This window comes from Chrysoperla carnea, chromosome 3 (genome assembly GCF_905475395.1).
Source record: "Chrysoperla carnea chromosome 3, inChrCarn1.1, whole genome shotgun sequence".
NCBI lineage: Eukaryota > Metazoa > Arthropoda > Insecta > Neuroptera > Chrysopidae > Chrysoperla > Chrysoperla carnea.
Genome location: NC_058339.1, coordinates 57,236,654 through 57,255,605, shown reverse-complemented (window position 1 = coordinate 57,255,605; position 18,952 = coordinate 57,236,654). Strand labels below are relative to the sequence as shown.

At 28.3% G+C, this 18,952-nt stretch overlaps 1 protein-coding gene and 1 non-coding gene across 2 annotated transcripts in view; one reads left to right on the top strand and one right to left on the bottom strand.

Annotated features, from left to right (window-relative positions):
- Positions 1-18,952, top strand: part of LOC123295770 — a 104,094-nt gene that overhangs the window by 18,491 nt on the left and 66,651 nt on the right. The window contains exon 4 of the mRNA XM_044877218.1: positions 2,278-2,656. Within this exon, the coding sequence (XP_044733153.1) occupies positions 2,278-2,656 (379 nt within the window). The remainder of the gene's footprint in view (positions 1-2,277; positions 2,657-18,952) is intronic.
- On the bottom strand, positions 10,616-10,687 carry Trnaw-cca. The gene has a single exon. It is a non-coding gene; the product is annotated as a tRNA-Trp (tRNA).

Here is an 18,952-nt window from a genome sequence, read left to right as displayed (position 1 = left end):
AATCCCTCCCCGTAATATGACGTCGATTCAGGGATATACATCACATAAAAGACGTCCAATTTAGCGATCGGCCTTGGTGGCTGTGTTATTCTCTCTTCAGATACTCTTTTAGCAGGTAAATAAAAATGGTAGCATGTTGTTAAACCCGACTAATTTATAACTTAAGTAGTTAAAATACAATTCACAATTTACTTAAAAATCCAATTTGTGTAATTTTCTTAAATACTTTTTATTTTAAGGTGCGGTGAAAAAAATATTTTAGAAAATTTTGTAAATGAACCAATGGCTAATTCCGAAATGGATATTTAAAAAAATTTCATGTTTTCTCCTTCAGTAAGCCGAGTCGGTTTACAACATTTTTTGCAATTGTTATTAGTTATTTATGAATAATACCTTATCTATATGCATTTGATTGCTATTCTTCCAAGAGTATTTCCAAAATGAAATCTTCATGAGTTAAACTAAATGATTATTAATTTTTTATTGCGTGTTTTGCTTACTTAATTGCTGTACTTTTTTTTACTGGATGGATACCTACTCGTTATTCCATTCTGACTATTTACTACCCAACTGTTTTGCGTGGTAATTAGTTAATTAATTGAGGAAAGTCGATTGGCTTCTTTATCCTTTAGATGGGGAAATGCCTTGAATGCTTTTCTCTCGATTTACACTTGAATATCTATGTCATTTATTTTTAAAACAAAATTAAATTCAGTACAATTTAATTAGATAAATTAATTATTATGTTAATTTATTCGTAAAATGTCTATTTATAAAAGATAAATAACTATTTCAATTAAATGAAAACTAAATGGTTCAACAAAGGAAGATATAGAGTTATTTTTAGAAGAAAAACTTTATTATTGAGTTCACTTTGAAAAAATGTATTGCAAAATTGAATTCAAAATTAAAAAAACCTCTAAAACTATTGGCCTTTTAAGTTTAATATAAATAGTAACAATATAATCCAAGCGTAAAAACTTTCCCGTTTTACGGTGAAAAATAATCCACTTAGTCTTTCTGTATAATTTACACAAAAGATAAAGGTTATTTCCTTTTAGTTTGCGGTTGCATAGAGAGAGAAAAATAATTTTTTATAGTAAACTAAAATTAATTCGTTATGCAAATACACAAAATTCTAACACCACGTCAACAGTTTACATCAGTAAAGACTAGTTTTAATCAGTAGAAGAACATAGTGAAAAATATGGAACGTTCCACGTGGAAGGAATTGTGTAGTCCATGTCTGTAATAACCGTTTTTTATTCTATCAGTTTCTACGTTTCCAGGTTTCTATCGGTAACACATTTGTTGAAGTAAGATAAGGCCTTTGTGCTTCACAGCGGTATAACTAAAACCGAAATATTGATTGAAATGAAACCGATTATTTTGTAATATCTACAAGTCCTAGTCCTACGGTACCAGGATTTTCACCACAATCCTGACAATATCTCATTTGTTAAAATAAGGAAAAATTGAACTGAAAAGCCAACCACAGTGAAACACATAGATGGTGCTTTTTTAAATTTTCATTTGCTTGAAACTCGAAAAATAAATTTATCGGGGAAAATTCTTCAAACGGAAAATGTTAGTTTCAAAGGCACACATGTTATTCGGGTATTGAACTTTTTCTAAGTTTTCAGGTTCAATTAAATCATCACTCTGATTTAAAACTTGTAAACATCAGATGAACGCTTTAATATTCAATTTGAACAAAAACCTATTTATAGAAAACAAACTACATTTATTGGATTTATTACAAAATTTCTTCCGAAGAGTGCGTAGATTTTGCAGAAACTATATAATACGAAAAACCAATTTTGGGTTAAAAATTTTTCGAACAAAAAATGCTACCTTTTTAATCACAAATAACTTTCCAATTTAAAGTGTTAATCTATCGATTAGCAGCTATGGAGGAGAATGAGCCTTTTGTTGAGCCTGAAAACCTAGGAAACTTTAATCAATGCGTAAGATGTGGGCCTATACAACCAAAATTTTTTGCTTGAAGCAATTTTATCGATATAATTTTTTTTTCGAGTTTTAAGTATATGCTAACTTAAAAAAATACCCTGTGTATCAGTGTGAACCACATATATCCTTCATTATTCAGATAAAAATAAAATAACGCGATGAAATTTTGATAAAAATATTAATATTTTTATTGTAAGGGTAAATGTCAATCGTTTTTAATTCCGGCCCCTGAATTTTCTTAAGAACAAATTGAATATTTTTAAAATGCACCACATTTTGTAATGTAATATTTTTTTTATTCAACAGATTACAATAGTGACCTAACAAACTCAAAACTTGATGATGAAGAAAATGATGATGATACAATAATTGATGATACAAATCAAGATGACGATACAAATGATAATAATAATGATAATGATAATGAATTAACATCAACAAATAATATAAATAAACAATTATCACAAACATCAAATCAACAGCAATCAACACCAACACATCAACGTAAATTATACAATGGTGATTTTGTACGTGGTAGTGATGCAAATGGTGTTAGAATTGTTCCAGCAACAATCAGTGTTGATCGTGAAAAAGAGGCAGTTGGTTTATATGTGATTGCAATTGTTGCTGGTATAAGTGCTGCGGCCACAGTTGGTTTAATTGTCTTCGGATTTGGATATTACAAGTATGTTCATAGTATAGCAACTGAAATATTTCAATTTTTAAGATGTGTCAAACAGGTTAATTAAATTAATACATTTTAGTTAGCAGGTTATTAGTCACACAAAATCTTAATCTGTACCTGTTCTTTAGTAAACTCCAGGCAATTAAGGCTACTTTTTTATGAAGTGGTTTCACAAGGCCAACAATGGTAAAGTTTAAATGGGGGACGTAAGTTTTTTTTTCCCCAGAAAAACATTTAATTACAAATACCTTCGAAAGTATGCAAAACACAAACTTCATCGCAGATAAAAATTGAAATAAAAGAAAATAAAATTTTTAAAATTAAAAAACTCTCGACAAATGCGGTTTTTTCCTTGAGAATCTTTTCAAACAGAACTGATTTTTTTCAAACATAGAGAAAATGGAATTTTCATTAGTCGACCAGAAATAAAGTCATTATTGAGAGGAGATTTGGGGATTGGTTTGGGGAGATTGGTATTTGGGGTGTTTGAAGGGGTTTCCTTTCGGGGAGGAAGTAGTCTGCTAAGAACACTCTCGATCAAGTCACCTTAAAAAACTAATGTCACAGGCATACACAGATATACGTAGACGCAAAGATACTTGTCTACACACAGATACGTGACAGGTACACAGATACACACGTTCATCTTATAGCTTCCTTCTTTTTGTGTCGAGGATTAAAAATCAGAATTACGGATAAAATAGCCTGGAATGCTATTATTGAGATATTTATTTGGATGAATACACAGGAAGAGTGTTTATATTTGAAAACAAAATAAAACATAAAACTCTTGCACCAAAACACCTCAATCGAACTTTTTTCGAATTTTGTGTACAACTTAGAATTTTTATTGACTGCGGCTTCCTTTGTATTGTGTACACTTTCCAAGGTAGTTACTAATTTTGTTTTCTAGGTATAGAAACAATCCCCCCTCCCGGCATGCAAAGTGGCAACGATTCTTAAAACTAACCTTAGGGCATGTGCTCAAAGTGCACAATATCTAAACTCGCCGGGTTCAAGTTGAAGTTTTATGTAAAAACCTGCTAACTAATTTTATAGAAAGTCTCATAGGTCTTTAGTCTTTCGTTAATTAAAAATATCCTTCAGGGTATATTATAAATAGAAAAATGTTTCAAACAGAAGTTATTGGATTCAAATCGAAATATCTTAAAACGATTTTTTAATTTTAGTATTACCTGCTGTAAAATTACTGTAATAGATAGCGTTTCCTTATAATCAAAATTTCTATTGGATTTAAATTTTGTAAAAATTAATTAATCTGAGTTTGTATACGATTTTCTCTATCTCCTACTAATCATCTTTCTAATTGACAGTTACCTTCTATTCCGAATTTTACCAGTAACGATTTCGTGTTGACTTTTTGAGCTCAAAAACTTTTGTTTTAAACATTGTTTCATTACTTACCCTACGATGCAACATTAAAGGACTACGATGTTTCGAGCGCGATGTTTATCATTAAAGGATAACGGTTTCTATCACTAAAGACTTATGGAACGTGGAACAATTGACACAAGTGAGATAAATTAAAAATTTGCTTTTTTACGATTCGAAAAGAAATGAAGTGGGCTCTAATATTACATTGTATACTATTATCCATATATTCACATGCGACCATATTTTGGAGGTTCTTTTGAATCTCGTACAAGGTATGAACAAAGATACGCTACACAAGTCGGTGTCGGAAAATAAAATTATGTGTATCCTTCCTTCTCGAACATAACTGATTTTGAAATTTTGAATGAGTATTGAATAGAGTATATTGAATCCTGCCACATTATCTTTCGAATCTCAAAAAACAAGTTTTTTGCATTTATATTTTCTTTAATACAATATATTATTTTGAATAATCGAATATCAATGAAACGCCTAATATCATTTTTTATTTGGAATATCATAACAAACATATCATTAGAAAATATATTGAAAAAAAAAATTAGGTCGTATTAGAAGACCCAACAAAAATATTTTTGATAGTCAATTATTGAAATTTGAGAAAACAATATATTATCGACTGAAACTAAAATACATCATACCCTTTTCTGCCTTTTAATATTTATTGCTTGAGAAAAAAAAATAAAACTATTCCATTCTTTTATTTTGATAACATCCGCAAAGGATGGAATATCATGAGTAAAAATAGAAAGCAATTTGTAGAAAATTAAACTTTATGTTAGCTATCAGAATTCAAACTTTTATCAAAAGATGAAAAAACTGTATAACGCAACGAGAAAAGATTGGTTTACATGTAATAATAATCGAAAGGCTTTTTATGTAAACTAACTTTGAAAATTTTAATAGTTGTCATTTTTCTAATTACAGTATAATTCATATTAATTATTTCACTCAATCACTCAAGTAGGAAATGTCAATCTTAACAATAGAATCGAAGTGAGGCCCGAATTTTTTTAGCTGACCTTTCCCAATGTCACAGCCAAAGCTAATAAATCCAGCTTGATTTGCCAACTCTTTTACAAGTCTTGGATCTTTTTGAGGGTCGATCAGATAAAAGCTAAACTTTATATCATAATAAATTGGAATTAAATTTGTTTTACTTGAGCCCAAGCTTATGGATACTAGATTTGGGATAATATCTAACATTCAATACTACACCAGCTTTGATTTCCAAGTTTCAATTAAAATTATTTTAACTATTTATATACCATCCTCAAAACAAAGCAAAAGGGAAAATGTGAGAAATATAACGAAATTCTAAATTGGAAAAAATTCTAAAGTAGAATAGTTGTTGGGTCTTATAACTTTAGTATGCATCAATGTTACTTAATAATATGCTGATACAATCTTATTAAATTATGAATGTTTTCCTGACATAATTATTGACTTCTTTTTTACCCACTTCAGAATACCACGTATGCACACTGGTATGTATACCAAGATATAATATTAAGTAAAAAAAAGGTTTTTATAAGAACAGATTTTCCCTAAATATTAAAAAAAATACGTTCGTTAAATATTATCACGATTGGCTTTATTTAATTAGCCAAACTTTAATAAATGTTACTTGAACAAAATATTTATAAAAATTTGTTGTTTTATAAATGTGATATTTTCAACTGTTTATAATTTTAAGCGATGGATCGAGCGATATTTTAGAAATACTTTTAAATTGATGTTAATATTTTTTATTTTATATGCTAGGTATAATTTTTTAATATTTTAAGAGGCATAATACTTTCTCATAAATTTTAAATCTTTAAAGTCATCTACAACACTTGGAAGTCTGAATATATAAGTCTGATTCGTATATCGTTAAAATACAAACTTTTAAATCGCGATGTACATATAAAAATCAAAAATTTATCGTATAAATATATTTAAAATCCGATTATAACTTCAAATTATTGCAACTTTTTATAACATAATAAGAAATTATAAAATTTACACCGAGTGACTTCAATTTAATGTATCCATTTTTGTTTGGGCTGTACTCGGCAAAACAATTATTTGGGGAGTTACAAGGTATGTTTCCCTTTCATTTTATTTGTGCGAATTGTATTTTTAAAGTTGTAATTTTATGTTTTAGGTCACTATCAATGGAGCGTTTATCAGTGCAATTGCCTGTTCTATTACCGTCATTAAAAACAAGTATGCATATGGCAAACATATCGATCAGAATGAAACCGTTCTACTCTGGTATTAGAAAGGGCAACGTCACGAATAATTTGATTTCAAGACTGCAAGATTTTGGATTTTTTCTTTTGTTTTTGAAATTGGGTTGGAATGAAATACGCCTGGCACCTGAGAACTGTTGTGTTTACGAGTGCACGTACCCGAGACCTGAGAATTTTGTGATTTTTAAATCATTTTAAGACAATTTTGTTCATCATTTTTCATCTACTTGTAGTAATATGAATTATAATTTGTCAGGCAGTTTTTCCGTTACCGACACCGCGCCAAATATTATTATAATAATTAATAATAAAACTGAGGCAGTATGAGGACTGTCGACAGAAGTGAAATTTTAAAACTGATGTATTTTGAATTTTGAATTCAAACTGTAATATTAAAAATTAAAATTTCATAATTTTTGAATTAAAATTATGATTTACACAATATTTGTAAGAATGTCACAATCGCTTTTATTGTGGGTCCTGAAGGGGGTATATTTTTGAACAAAGTGCATAATACTGTCCGCAAAAATTCTCATTTTATGTACACTACATCTATACATTCGTACGTGTCCGACCGAAGGTCGATCTCTAGCAAACCGATTAATCGACTATCGCCACAATCTTCGGCCGAAGTCGAAACCGATGGTTTAAAAAATTTTGGTCAAAATTGGCTACAAGCTACAATTAATAATATGTATAAATTATTTAAAACTTTTACTGTATAAAATAGAAAAGTAATTTAAATCATCTCTAGAAAGCAAAGCCGAAAGTTGCTTTTGCCGAAAGTAACCGAAGCTTCGGTCGGACACTAATGTACACAAACATTAATCTGATTTGTACTAAACTCGTCAGTTCTTAACCTACCAAATATTATTTATTATAAGTATATTGCATATCGTCAAACGAACCTACAGAAGTTTTCACTGCACAAAAAGGCGTTTTCTAATTATTTTAGTATGGCTGTACGAGTTGTGGCTCGTTAGTTAACTCAACTGTTCTCAGGTGCAAAATGTACTCCACCACTAAGTATTTTCAATAACAAAAGAAATTTCCGAAATTAATGATAAATAATAAGAATAAAGATCTAGATTTAAATCAGGCATGGGCAAATGTGCCAAAACAGAGAGACAACATTTTTTTTCTACCTATCTCATTACTATTAGAGAAACTGAGATAGGTAGAAGTGTCGTATACTCGTCTTGCTTCCTCTTCTATGAGCAATGCGAACTTAGATAAAGCGACACACAATAGAGTTTATGACACACACAAAAGTTATAACAATGGTGACTTCGACTTAAAAAAACTCGCCCATGCCTGGTCTAGATCTAGCTTCAAGTATGTCAAGTCGGGTCCAAATCAAGTTAGTACTTTTGTCAACCAATGTTGTAATTACCACTGACCAACGCTTCATTGTAACTACCTAAGAAATAAAATTACTATCGACAGTTTATGGAGGGTAGAGATAACGAGCACAATCTCTAAGATAAGTGTCCCTCAAGCTGCATTAAATTAAGATGGCGTTGGTGTTCTATTATAACCCCTTTATTTAATGATATTTTGTGGATACTTTTTGAGTTAAAAAGCCTTATCAGATTGTGCTCCTTATCTCTACCTTCCATACTACAGTTATAATTTAAATAAAGGGCGTACTTAAAAAATGAAGATCTTCTCATATCAAATTTCTAATTTTTTGCCGAATAAAGTCCAAAAAAAAGCGTCATATTCTAATATAAATTATCCAAATTCCCAGAAAGTCAAACATCGTGACTAACGCTAGCGGTTTCGTGGCCTTTAATGAGCCAATAAATGTATGCTTAAATATTTCATAAACTCAATCTTTAATTACAATTTAAGAATTGGTACACAAGTTGAATTTCATATTCCTGGACTTTCAATGTTTTGAAATAACTAATAATATGACCTAAACTGATTTTAAAAAATTCACTATAAATGGAAATTTCAAAATAATTGATTCTCGTAAACTACACTTTGTTTATGAACAGATTGGAACTAGATCCTTAAAAAAATTTTAGTTTTATTTAGTTTTTTCAGTCAATTTCCTTTTTACAGACCGTCAAAGTCACATCACGGATGACATACCGTGAATTTATGTCATAATACTTCCATAATTTTACTCATAAGTGTTGTGACGACTACTTCGAATAGAAGTCGTGCGTCCATTTTTATAACATGTAAAAAATAATTAATGTAACGTTATTTATCCGTGATGTGACATTGGTGTTTCATAAATTAAGAATTCAGATACTCGAAAGATAGTTAAATTAATCTAATTATATCCCCTAAAAATAAAATTATATGATATTTTTGATGTTTTATATGCCTCATTTTTTAATTATTTCTAACCAATTTAATTAATTTCTAAAATTAAAAGTTTTAATAAATACTCTTCAATTAATTTAAAATGAAAGCTCCTCGGAACTGCCGAATTTACATGATTATGAAACAAATAATCAAATAATATCTTTATTTACCGAATTTTGGAGGCTTTATGTTGATATCGGAAGTCGGAAGAAACTACATGATGTCCGAAATCTCCCCATCAAATCTGAAGAGGTGGAATCCCAATTAAACGAAAATGTTTATTTAATTTTGAAGTATCATGAAATATGAGCAATAATATTTTTTACCGAAATTCTACGTATATGTTTAGGAATCGAAATTGAAAACTAAGCAAACACTACAGCTGCTTGAAGTTCTATCATTGTAATGAAAATTTTAACAAAAGAGTATAATATTTGAATTTTTTGTTATAAAATGATGTGTTTCCTTGCGCTTCCACCATAAAAATATAATTATTTTTAACAACCGATACAAAAAATTGTGCAAATTCGCCATTTTGACTATGTGCCCATAATGAAGCGAAATTTCCATGATTATTTTTCTGTGCCATTGGCTAATATAATACGCAAACACAAAGGGTAGGATGTTTGCAACTGTCGAAAGTTTTAAAAAAAAAACTTAAAAAATTAAAAAGTCATCAAATTGCATTCCGTTTTTGTAAACCCCTGCGACAGATGGAAACGTCCTGTCCTTTGTTTCTGCGTATTATGCTGTAAATGAATTTCTTTTAATATAAACGGTGGCAAGCAAAAAATCATCGTCAAAGTACGAAAATTGTAGCTTAACTAAACTCGACTTTCATAAATTATTCGACATTCGAGTCACAATTTAAACTTCTTTTTTCTTTTTACCAACCTTATCTTTATCTAAAAACAGCACACACAAAACAATCATAAAAATTTTGCATCTTTATGTGCTTATTTAATAATTCTATACTTTTAAAATTCCACAGTTTTAAAATTCGATATACAATCGACCGTCGATTTATTGCACTTTAAAGTCAGTTGATAAAGAAATCAACAGTATAAGATAGGTTCTTACATGATAATGAAAAAAAGAAGATAATTTGATCAAATGTTTAAACATTTTTAAAAAATCTATTCTAAATTGATTATATTAACATGGGACAGGCATTTTAAAATATTTATTGAAAAATAGCATATGATCCTGTTTTAAATACTAAGCAATCGAAGAAATTTTAATATTATAAAAATTGAACAATTATAAAAATTGAACACTTGCTAAAAGCAATATAAGCTAAATAGATAACAAAAACGCATTTAATCGCACTTATAACTAACATTTCAAGACTTTGTTTTTATGCGTTTAAAGTGATCCAAATAAAGTGGCATGTTTCTGTCTTCACAAGCCGTATTCGCTTACATAACCAATGCCATTTGATCAGACGTAGGTGTAAGTTCACTGCCATTTTGATGATTTTAAACGCTAAAGAACACAGACTGAGCATGAAATGGTTGATCTCAAATTTAACTTAAATGTTTTTCATGACTCTGGCCTAAGTATGATACTTCATGACAGTCATACCACAATTTTTTTAAATAATTTTTAAATATATTGCAACTATATATAATTATTGTATTTCAATGTTTATCAACGTTTTATTGTGTATTAAGGAATAATAAAATAAGTGTCAAAAAGAACATTTTTAAAGAATTTCATTTCTAAAAGTCTATAACCATTTTGTAATTAGAGGGTTTTAGTTTTATAAATAATATTTTATATGTTTTATTTTTTCATTTATGGACATTTATATAATTTTTTTTGAAGGATTTGGGCAAATCAAATAAAAAAAACAGTCTTGAAATATTTATCGTCATCATCATTTCGAAAATAGTCAGTTAGTCAATTATTTTCAATAGTCAAGATAAATGGTTGGATTCATTTATAAATGAAAAAATATAGTTAATTCAACAACAGCATAATTTTGTGACCCCGACGTGATTTGAACACGCAACCTTCTGATCTGGAGTCAGACGCGCTACCGTTGCGCCACGGAGTCCTATTTGATTGAACAAAAACACAGATCCATGTTGGTTTAAAGTTAGACGAGGAAATTTAACATTTTACCGCGGAAATTTCTAAAGTAAGTTGGATCGAGATGCCGTTTTTTGAATGAAGTTCTAGAAGGAATTTATACACTTTGTGAACATTGCAGATTATCGGGAGATAATTTCCGTCGTTTGTGCATTAAAACAAAAGCAAGTGCATTAAAAAATGCATTATTGTTTGCATATATAACATAGTAAATAATGATTAGAAGATGAATTTTTCAAAATTTTTTTAAATGTCTTTACGTTTCATGATTATAAATTTCATGAACTTATGAAATCTTTTTCTAAATTTTTTCTGCTTTTGAAAAAGGAAGTTCTGCTTTTGAAATCAGGATGCCCAAGTCCCTAGGTATTCCGAGGTTTTTTTTACATCGGATTCGTGTTCAGCTACACCAACCATCCCCCTCCAGTTACCCTATTTGGTTCATTATTGACGGGATAGTAATTTTTTTAATTGCCAAAACAAGGGCATCGCGAGGGTAATTATCCCCCGATAAAATGCAATGTTCACAAAGTTTCGAATGGTTTCTAGAACCTAAGGCAAAATTAATGATTTTTGTGTTAAATTTCTCCGTCAAAGTAGATATATTTTGAAAGTTATTGGTAGTAAACTTTGACTTTTTAAAAGGATAGACTTATTTTTATAGACTTATTCAATTTGGTATTACTACGTATTACACAAAATAAATACCAAACCAAACTAGGGTATCGAACAAAATTTTCGTTTTTTAATTTTTATTTTTATATTACTTCGCATAAAAGTTATACACCTTTTTTGGTGGAAAGAATTCAATAAAAAAAATATATGGCTACCATTTAAAAATCTTAAGTTGTTTCAGCCTTGAAATAAAATAACCTTTAGTCCTTTTAAAACATACTCTAAATTAAAATAATGCTTGAAATATAATTTATGATATTGTGTCCACTCAGGAACACAAACATATTCAGAATTGCGTGATCATTTCCGACGAAGAGAAGATCCGGTAAAATGCGTGAGATTCACAGTTTTACTTAAAAATATCATAATTCACCAAAATAAAACTATAAATAGTTAGTTGAAATCATTTATTATGATGCATGTATGAAATCAATTCCTATTCAATTTCTTAAATACTTTGATGAAGCCATATGGAACCGATACCCGTCGGAACAATACAGTAGATCAAGCCAAAGTCGCTCATTAAAAATTATAGGCGGTAAAGAATGGGTGATTTGTTTCTCTAAAAGAAATTTTACCATTTACAATGCAAAATGCTGTTTCTTTTAAATTTTTGTTCCAAATTAATTAAAACTTCATTTTTTGAAATTTTTTCCTGGAAAAATTTTATTTCAAAACTTTTTTAAAAAAACTATCGATTTACGTAAGAAACAATAATTCAATATTTATTTTGTTGGTTTTTTTACTTTACTATCATTTATACCATGTTTTAATGCGAATTCGCACCTATGCAAATAGTCATTAAATATTTTACGCTACAACAATTCCGCTTTTCTGGTAGACATTTAATATTTTCGTACGAGTGCATAAAAGTGAATGAGAATTAAATTACCGCATTTAACAATTTACATACAAAATTCTTATGCTTCCGGTACAAAAGTTGTTCTTAAACAAAAACAAATTTTTCGATTTTACAAGCAAAATTGATTGATTTTTTAAAGCGTACATCTTGAGACTAATGAAGTTTCCCAAAAATAAAAGAAGTAATTCTTTAACAAATTATATCTAATTAGTTATCGATTCTTATGACTTTAAAATAATATTTTGATTCAGAGAGTCCGTTCTAAAAGTATTGCCACCCCTAAACGATTGGACTTGTTCAGTAGAACCGTCTTATAAAATAGCATACGCCCTTTCTCCCAGTTTGACATCCTGATACACTATCTAAATCTTACTAACCAAATGCAGGAATAAAATAACATGACATGTTTAATAATTCCAGTAATGTTTTAGTTTTCTTGCGTTTCAAGTTAAATTTTCCTTATTATTAAGTTTTACCCTCTAGGATTCACTGACTTTTTTTTAGTTATAATAAGTTTCATGCCTTGCATGTTAATTTCTATTAGGCAAATAACTTTTGAGCGGGTTAGTAAGAAACCAGGTTTTTGAGGAGGCTTTGAAAAATTTGTTACTTTAGTATTCTGGGAAAAAAATAAATAATAAAAAAAAAAGAGTTAAATTTTAAAATTTTCATGTTATTCTCTATGTTTTATATACAATATTATATAAATCTAAAAAGTTTAAAGCATTTTAATTATTACATATTTACAAAATTATTTACTACAAAATTACTAGATAACTAGTTAGTACATTTAAGAAAAATTAATTAAACGAATATAATAATAAATTATTAACGTCAAAATATTTAAATATTTTATCGCATTAAAACTGTTCCATTAAACAATTGATTTATTCTATTTTCATCACGTAATTGTCGACGTTCTTTGAATTTTTGTTGCATGTACATTTTTCGATGCTCTGATGTTGATTTCTGATTCGAATTATTTTCTTGTTTCTTTGGTGAACAATTGTTAATCGATGATTTTGGCGTACTAGCAGTAAGTTCACGATATAAAGCACGGGGGCGTAACTTGCCACCTGATGATAACAATCGTGAACGAAATGAACCCGAACTTGCTAATGATGATGAAGAAGATTTAGGTGTTGATAATAAACATCCACTTAAATCTTGTTGTAATTGACTTAAATCAGGACTTTTGCTGTTATCAGGAACCATTTTGGCATGTCGTTCAAGTAAAGGCATTTTTATCTGTAATTAAATAAAAATTTATTAGTTTATTATAATTAAGCATATTATGAAAACTTAAAATTATTTTGGAGAAAAATAAGTTGTAATTATTGGAAGTTGATTTTGGATTTAATTAGTTTGAGTTTAAAGAAAAATATTATCGGCACAAAGTTAGAGCATGCTTAGAATATTTGTATATACCCATATGCCGAGTTTAATGGCAAAATTAGCATTAACAACTCTTTCACTATTTTGGCCCACTCACAACTCATTGGGGAAATGAGTGAAATAATGAAAAAGGCCAATTTTGTCATGAAAATCGGCATGAGCATGCAACTACTCTAACCATCTTTTCGGCTACTCTAACCATCCCTGACACTAGGCAAATATTAATCGGCCCTATCAATTTGTAGTACCTAAGAGTTTTTGATTTCGGTATCTTCGGTGTGCCCATTACCCAAAATTTCGATATTCCTATATTTATTCCCAAACCAATATTTTTTCATTATTTTGGTCGATATTCCCAAAAATAACGAAAATATGATGTTCTCGTCATCTTAGCAGCGACACACTGTATACAAATATTGTCACTATAAACCTACAATCAAAACTATCCACTTTCAAGAAAAATGAGCTACTGGACTTTACTTTTCGCAATCAGTTTCTGGCAAGTATTAAAAATGAAATATTAATAATTTACAAAGAATTACTTTTCATTCAAAATTAAAAGCATAAACTAGCTTTATATAAACTTTTTGAATTATACAGTTTCAAAAGGTTCTATCTACCTTGACTGTAATATGAAATATAGCAATTATAAAATTTTGAAAAAAACTCCCAAGGGAATTTAGTATCGCATTGCTATTGCTATATTAATAAAATGGAAACGCGTCATGAATATTGAAACAAACTAAAAGCTATTAATCCGTAGACATTATAAAAGCTTGTACATAAAAAGAAAAAATGTATCTCGAATTTATAGTCTACAGAGAAATAAATAATATCACTTTACGAAACAAAATTACATACAATGTTTTAAAATAAAATAATAAGAGTACTTACCAAATTTTTAATTTCAGTTCACAACAATCACTTTGAAAATACTGCTTTAATTATCACCTCGAATACAATTTTTTTTTATTTAAATTATTTTACTTAGTAATGTTAGTCGTTCGAATTTCAAAATTCATATGATAATACTTTTTTCAAATTTTTGCTATTTATACACAATTTAGGTAGAAATGTACCTGTAACTTACTTATAGGTGACAAAAAAGTGGGTGTGTTATTTGGTTCTAATTTAAATTTTATGACTCTACTGTATTATCAACCTTATTTAACATTTGTATTAAAAAAGGATAAGGAATATTTAACTTAAAAATTATTACATGGTCAAATAAAAATTGTACATATTAATCCTTTTAATCTGGGGCGTGATACGCTAAAATAGGTTTACTGGTCAGTTACAATTTTAATTAGAGGCATGATATTTCTAAAATTTATCTACAAAACTAAAAACTACCAAAAATTTGATTGAATTTTTTATTTTGAAAAACAATTACATCAAAAATTTTTAAACTAGGACTAAATTTATTTTAAGTAAATCAAAGAATAATTTTTGATTTCATTATAAACTATTTGTTCTAAAATTTTGCGGGGCCTTCCTACGTCTTTTGGGCCTAATTTTATGATAAGTTTTGAAAAACTTTTAACAAAAAAAGAAACGACTTCAAAAGAAAAACTTTTCCAAAACAAATTAATATGCACTAAAAAGTAAAAAAATAACGATAATATAATGTAGTTAAATTTATTGTATTTTTTGGAGTCGATGTCGATGGTTTTCTCATGGATGCCGTTGTCAGAACTGGACCAAAATGAAATGGGACCAAACGGGAAGCACCAGCTTTCAAATAGATAAAGAACCATCAAAATCGGCTCACCCAATCGAAAATTCTGAGGTTACACACATAAAAAAAATACAGTGGAATTGATAACCTGCTCCTTTTATTGTTTGAAGTCGGTTAAAAAGATATTAGCACGTTGTTTTAGTAACAAAACTAGATGAATTCCTCCATTTTTTATTAACAATTCGATTTTAGAAAATAAATTTGTTATTTTGCTAGCTCCGTAGCATATTTTAGTAAAATATTTGATGAAATTAGAAAAACGAATTTAGTCTTCGAGAAAACGATTAAAAAAAAAAACTTGCAATTTCAACTAAGATTTGGAAATATTTTCTTTGTGGGATTGTTTTAGTATAAAAGTTACCGTTATTTAACATGCAGAAAAGTTTAATCATTAAAGGTTTTCTCTTCATAATCTTCTAGAAAAACTATGAATCAGATGAAATTTTGTTTTAAAAATTATTGTGTAGTGTTTAAGATCAACATAAAAACAATTTTAACGTATAAAAACAAATATTTAGAGTCTAGACTTGTCTCAGATTGCCAAAAATTGAGTCACCTTACTTCTGAAGTTTAAAAAAAAAAAACTAAATAACATAAGTAAGAAAATGTACATTTAAAAAAAAAAAAACCAAAAACTTTTTTGTTTCATAATTTGTTAAAACTAAATTATTGTAATATTATTACGGTAAATTGGATTTGAAAAAATTGGATTAATTTGGACAATTAAGTTCCAAACATATTGTTTGAAATTCATATGCCAGTTCGATTCAAACGTTTTTATAGCTTAATTAGAATTTGAAGAAACTCATTTTTTGAAATTTTACGTAGGAAACGTACATTAGGTAATGTCCATTTACGTAGAAAACGATAACTCGATATTTATTTATTTGATTCTGTACATCGACTATGTAAAAGTTTGTTAATAAATTCGAAAGTGTTTTAAAAGCCTGATTTATCTTTACAAATAATTTTAAATAAATGTAAATATAAATAGACCGAAAGTTTTATAGGGCCGGAGTATTGTTGTAATTACGAATTGGATTGAGCATTTAAAATAGGTACATTTAAATAAAATAGAAGAATTTCAATAACTCGAAATCCTGGCTAATTCCAATTTTCCAATATAAAAACTTCGATAAAGCAAATTAGGTTACTTTGAAGCTATGGAAATTTTCTTTAGGTCAAAGTTTTGATTCTATTGCGTCAAACTTCTATGTTATGAAAGCTGTTTGATGGGTTCTCGTCCATGTAATAGCGTCCGATTACTCTAAGCTACTATATCCATAGTGGTTTCAAACCCTCAAATAACTGGACATGTCGAATTTTTATACTTTTCCGAAAAACTCTAATTATCGGAGTTCCATTGTGCCTACAAAATATTTCTAAAACATTATTTATAAATTATTCATTCTAAAGGTATTTTCATTTAAAATGATAGAATTTTAAACTTAAATTATACATAATAAGCATGAGGTATCTCATAAAAAATTTAATTTGAAAGAATAGTTATTTTATGGCAATTTGTTTCACATGATACCAGCCAAATGTAACTCACACATTCACTAGGTAGCGCGATATAATTAATATTGAGCAAAGCATTGTGCAACATTACATATTGAACTGTTTTTCATCAAAATGATTGTTCAGTCTCAGCTTCTTGTACCACATAATTTTCATTACCTTATATCGTCAATATTAGTTAACTTTTTATTGTTTGGTAAGAAATTTTAAATGAACCAGTTCAGTAAATAATCAAATGTCGTCAAAACGTTTGATCCAGTATCCTTAAAAATAAGCAAAAACAATACCAACATATATATTGGATACCGAATGAATCTTTGCGATCGATTAATTGAACCTCTAGCAAAGCTGTCGGTTACATTGGTCTTTTTTACAGGCAAATCTTACGCAGACATTAAACTTGACCTAGATTTTCAAGCTCAATGAAAAGTTCACTCTACTCCATAACTGATTATCGATAGATTAACACTTTAAATTCGAAAATTATTATTGATTAAAAAAGTAACATATTTGTTCGAAATTTTTCCGCAAACCCTACAGTTTAGGCATGAACTAACTGAAAAGTTTTACCCAAAATTGTTTCTTCGTATCAAAATTGTTTTTTCGTATTATGGTTTCAGCGAAATCTAAACACTCTTCGAAAAAAATTTCTAATAAGTCCAATAAATTGGTTTGTTTTTCTATTAAGACAATTTTTGTTGAAATTGAATGAATATACGGACAAAAAGCTAGAATTTTGCTCTCAATTATTGCCTAAATTATTCTGTTTACAAAAAAAAGCGTTCTTCTAATGTTTGTCAGTTACGAATGAGAGTGAGGTTTTAATTATTCCTAAAAACTTAGATCGAATTCGACGCTGGTATAAGGTGTGCCTTTGAAACAAACATATTTTGTTTGAACCATTTTCCTAAATTAATCAAGGATATGTCAACTTAAAAAAGATATACACTATGCCACGAAGATTGAAAGATAATAATACTCTTTAAAATTAAAAAAAATAATAATAATATCCTACACATGAATTGTTTAATTTAAGTTAAAATTTCTATCATTTTAAATGGAAAACCCTTCATTTTACGATTTGAATAATCTTTTAGGAATCTTATATTCAAAATTAAATATCTTTTGAAAGGTTTAATGAATATTTAGGTATACCTACAAGTTTACCTAAGTCCTATACCTTACAGTTCAAAAAGATTACCTAAGTAAAATTTTGTGTAATTAAAAAATTATAACTGATCAATAAGTTTATTGACAATATGAATTTTATTATTTTATTTCTGATATAATGGTTAAGGTATATTTTATATGATTTTATGGTAGGTAGGTAGCTACATGTAATCTTTGTTTATACAATTATACAATTACTTACATGATATATTTATTAAATAACAAATCCAATCCCATTTTTCATATTTTATAAATTTTAACATCAAATCTTAAAATATACTTAAAATTATTGTGCAATAGTTATCAAGGAAGATTCAATTATGGTGATATAAAAATAAATTTTTGAATTCTTAACGAAATTTAATCACACTTAGTATCTTAAAATAATAAAATTTGATGATTTTTATATATCAATTTTTAACAGCTGTAATACCTACGCCTAAACCACAGGCATATATCTTCTTTACATCTTTTTGAATAACTTTTTATTAGAAAAAGAAAATTTTTGGTTGCGACCCCAAGTTCCAAAATATCAGGCATCCAACTCAATCAAATTTTAATTTTCCAATGTGAGATAAAATAATATTTCCATTTATTATTCGATAATTTTAATTTTCTGTTACAATACCAAAAAAACAGATATCCATCAATTCAAAATCTCGTTTGTAATGTAGTAGCCAGGAAGTTCTTTAGGCGGGGATCTATTGGCTAGTAACATTTTCCGTCTAAAAAGTATAAATTATATTGACTGACATTATATTCCTTTTATAGTATTTTAAATCAGAAACTTATACTCTGGTTATTTTGCCCTGCGCCTGTAATTTTGTGATTAAAATGATAAGTTTTATTATAATGCAAAAGTCACGAAA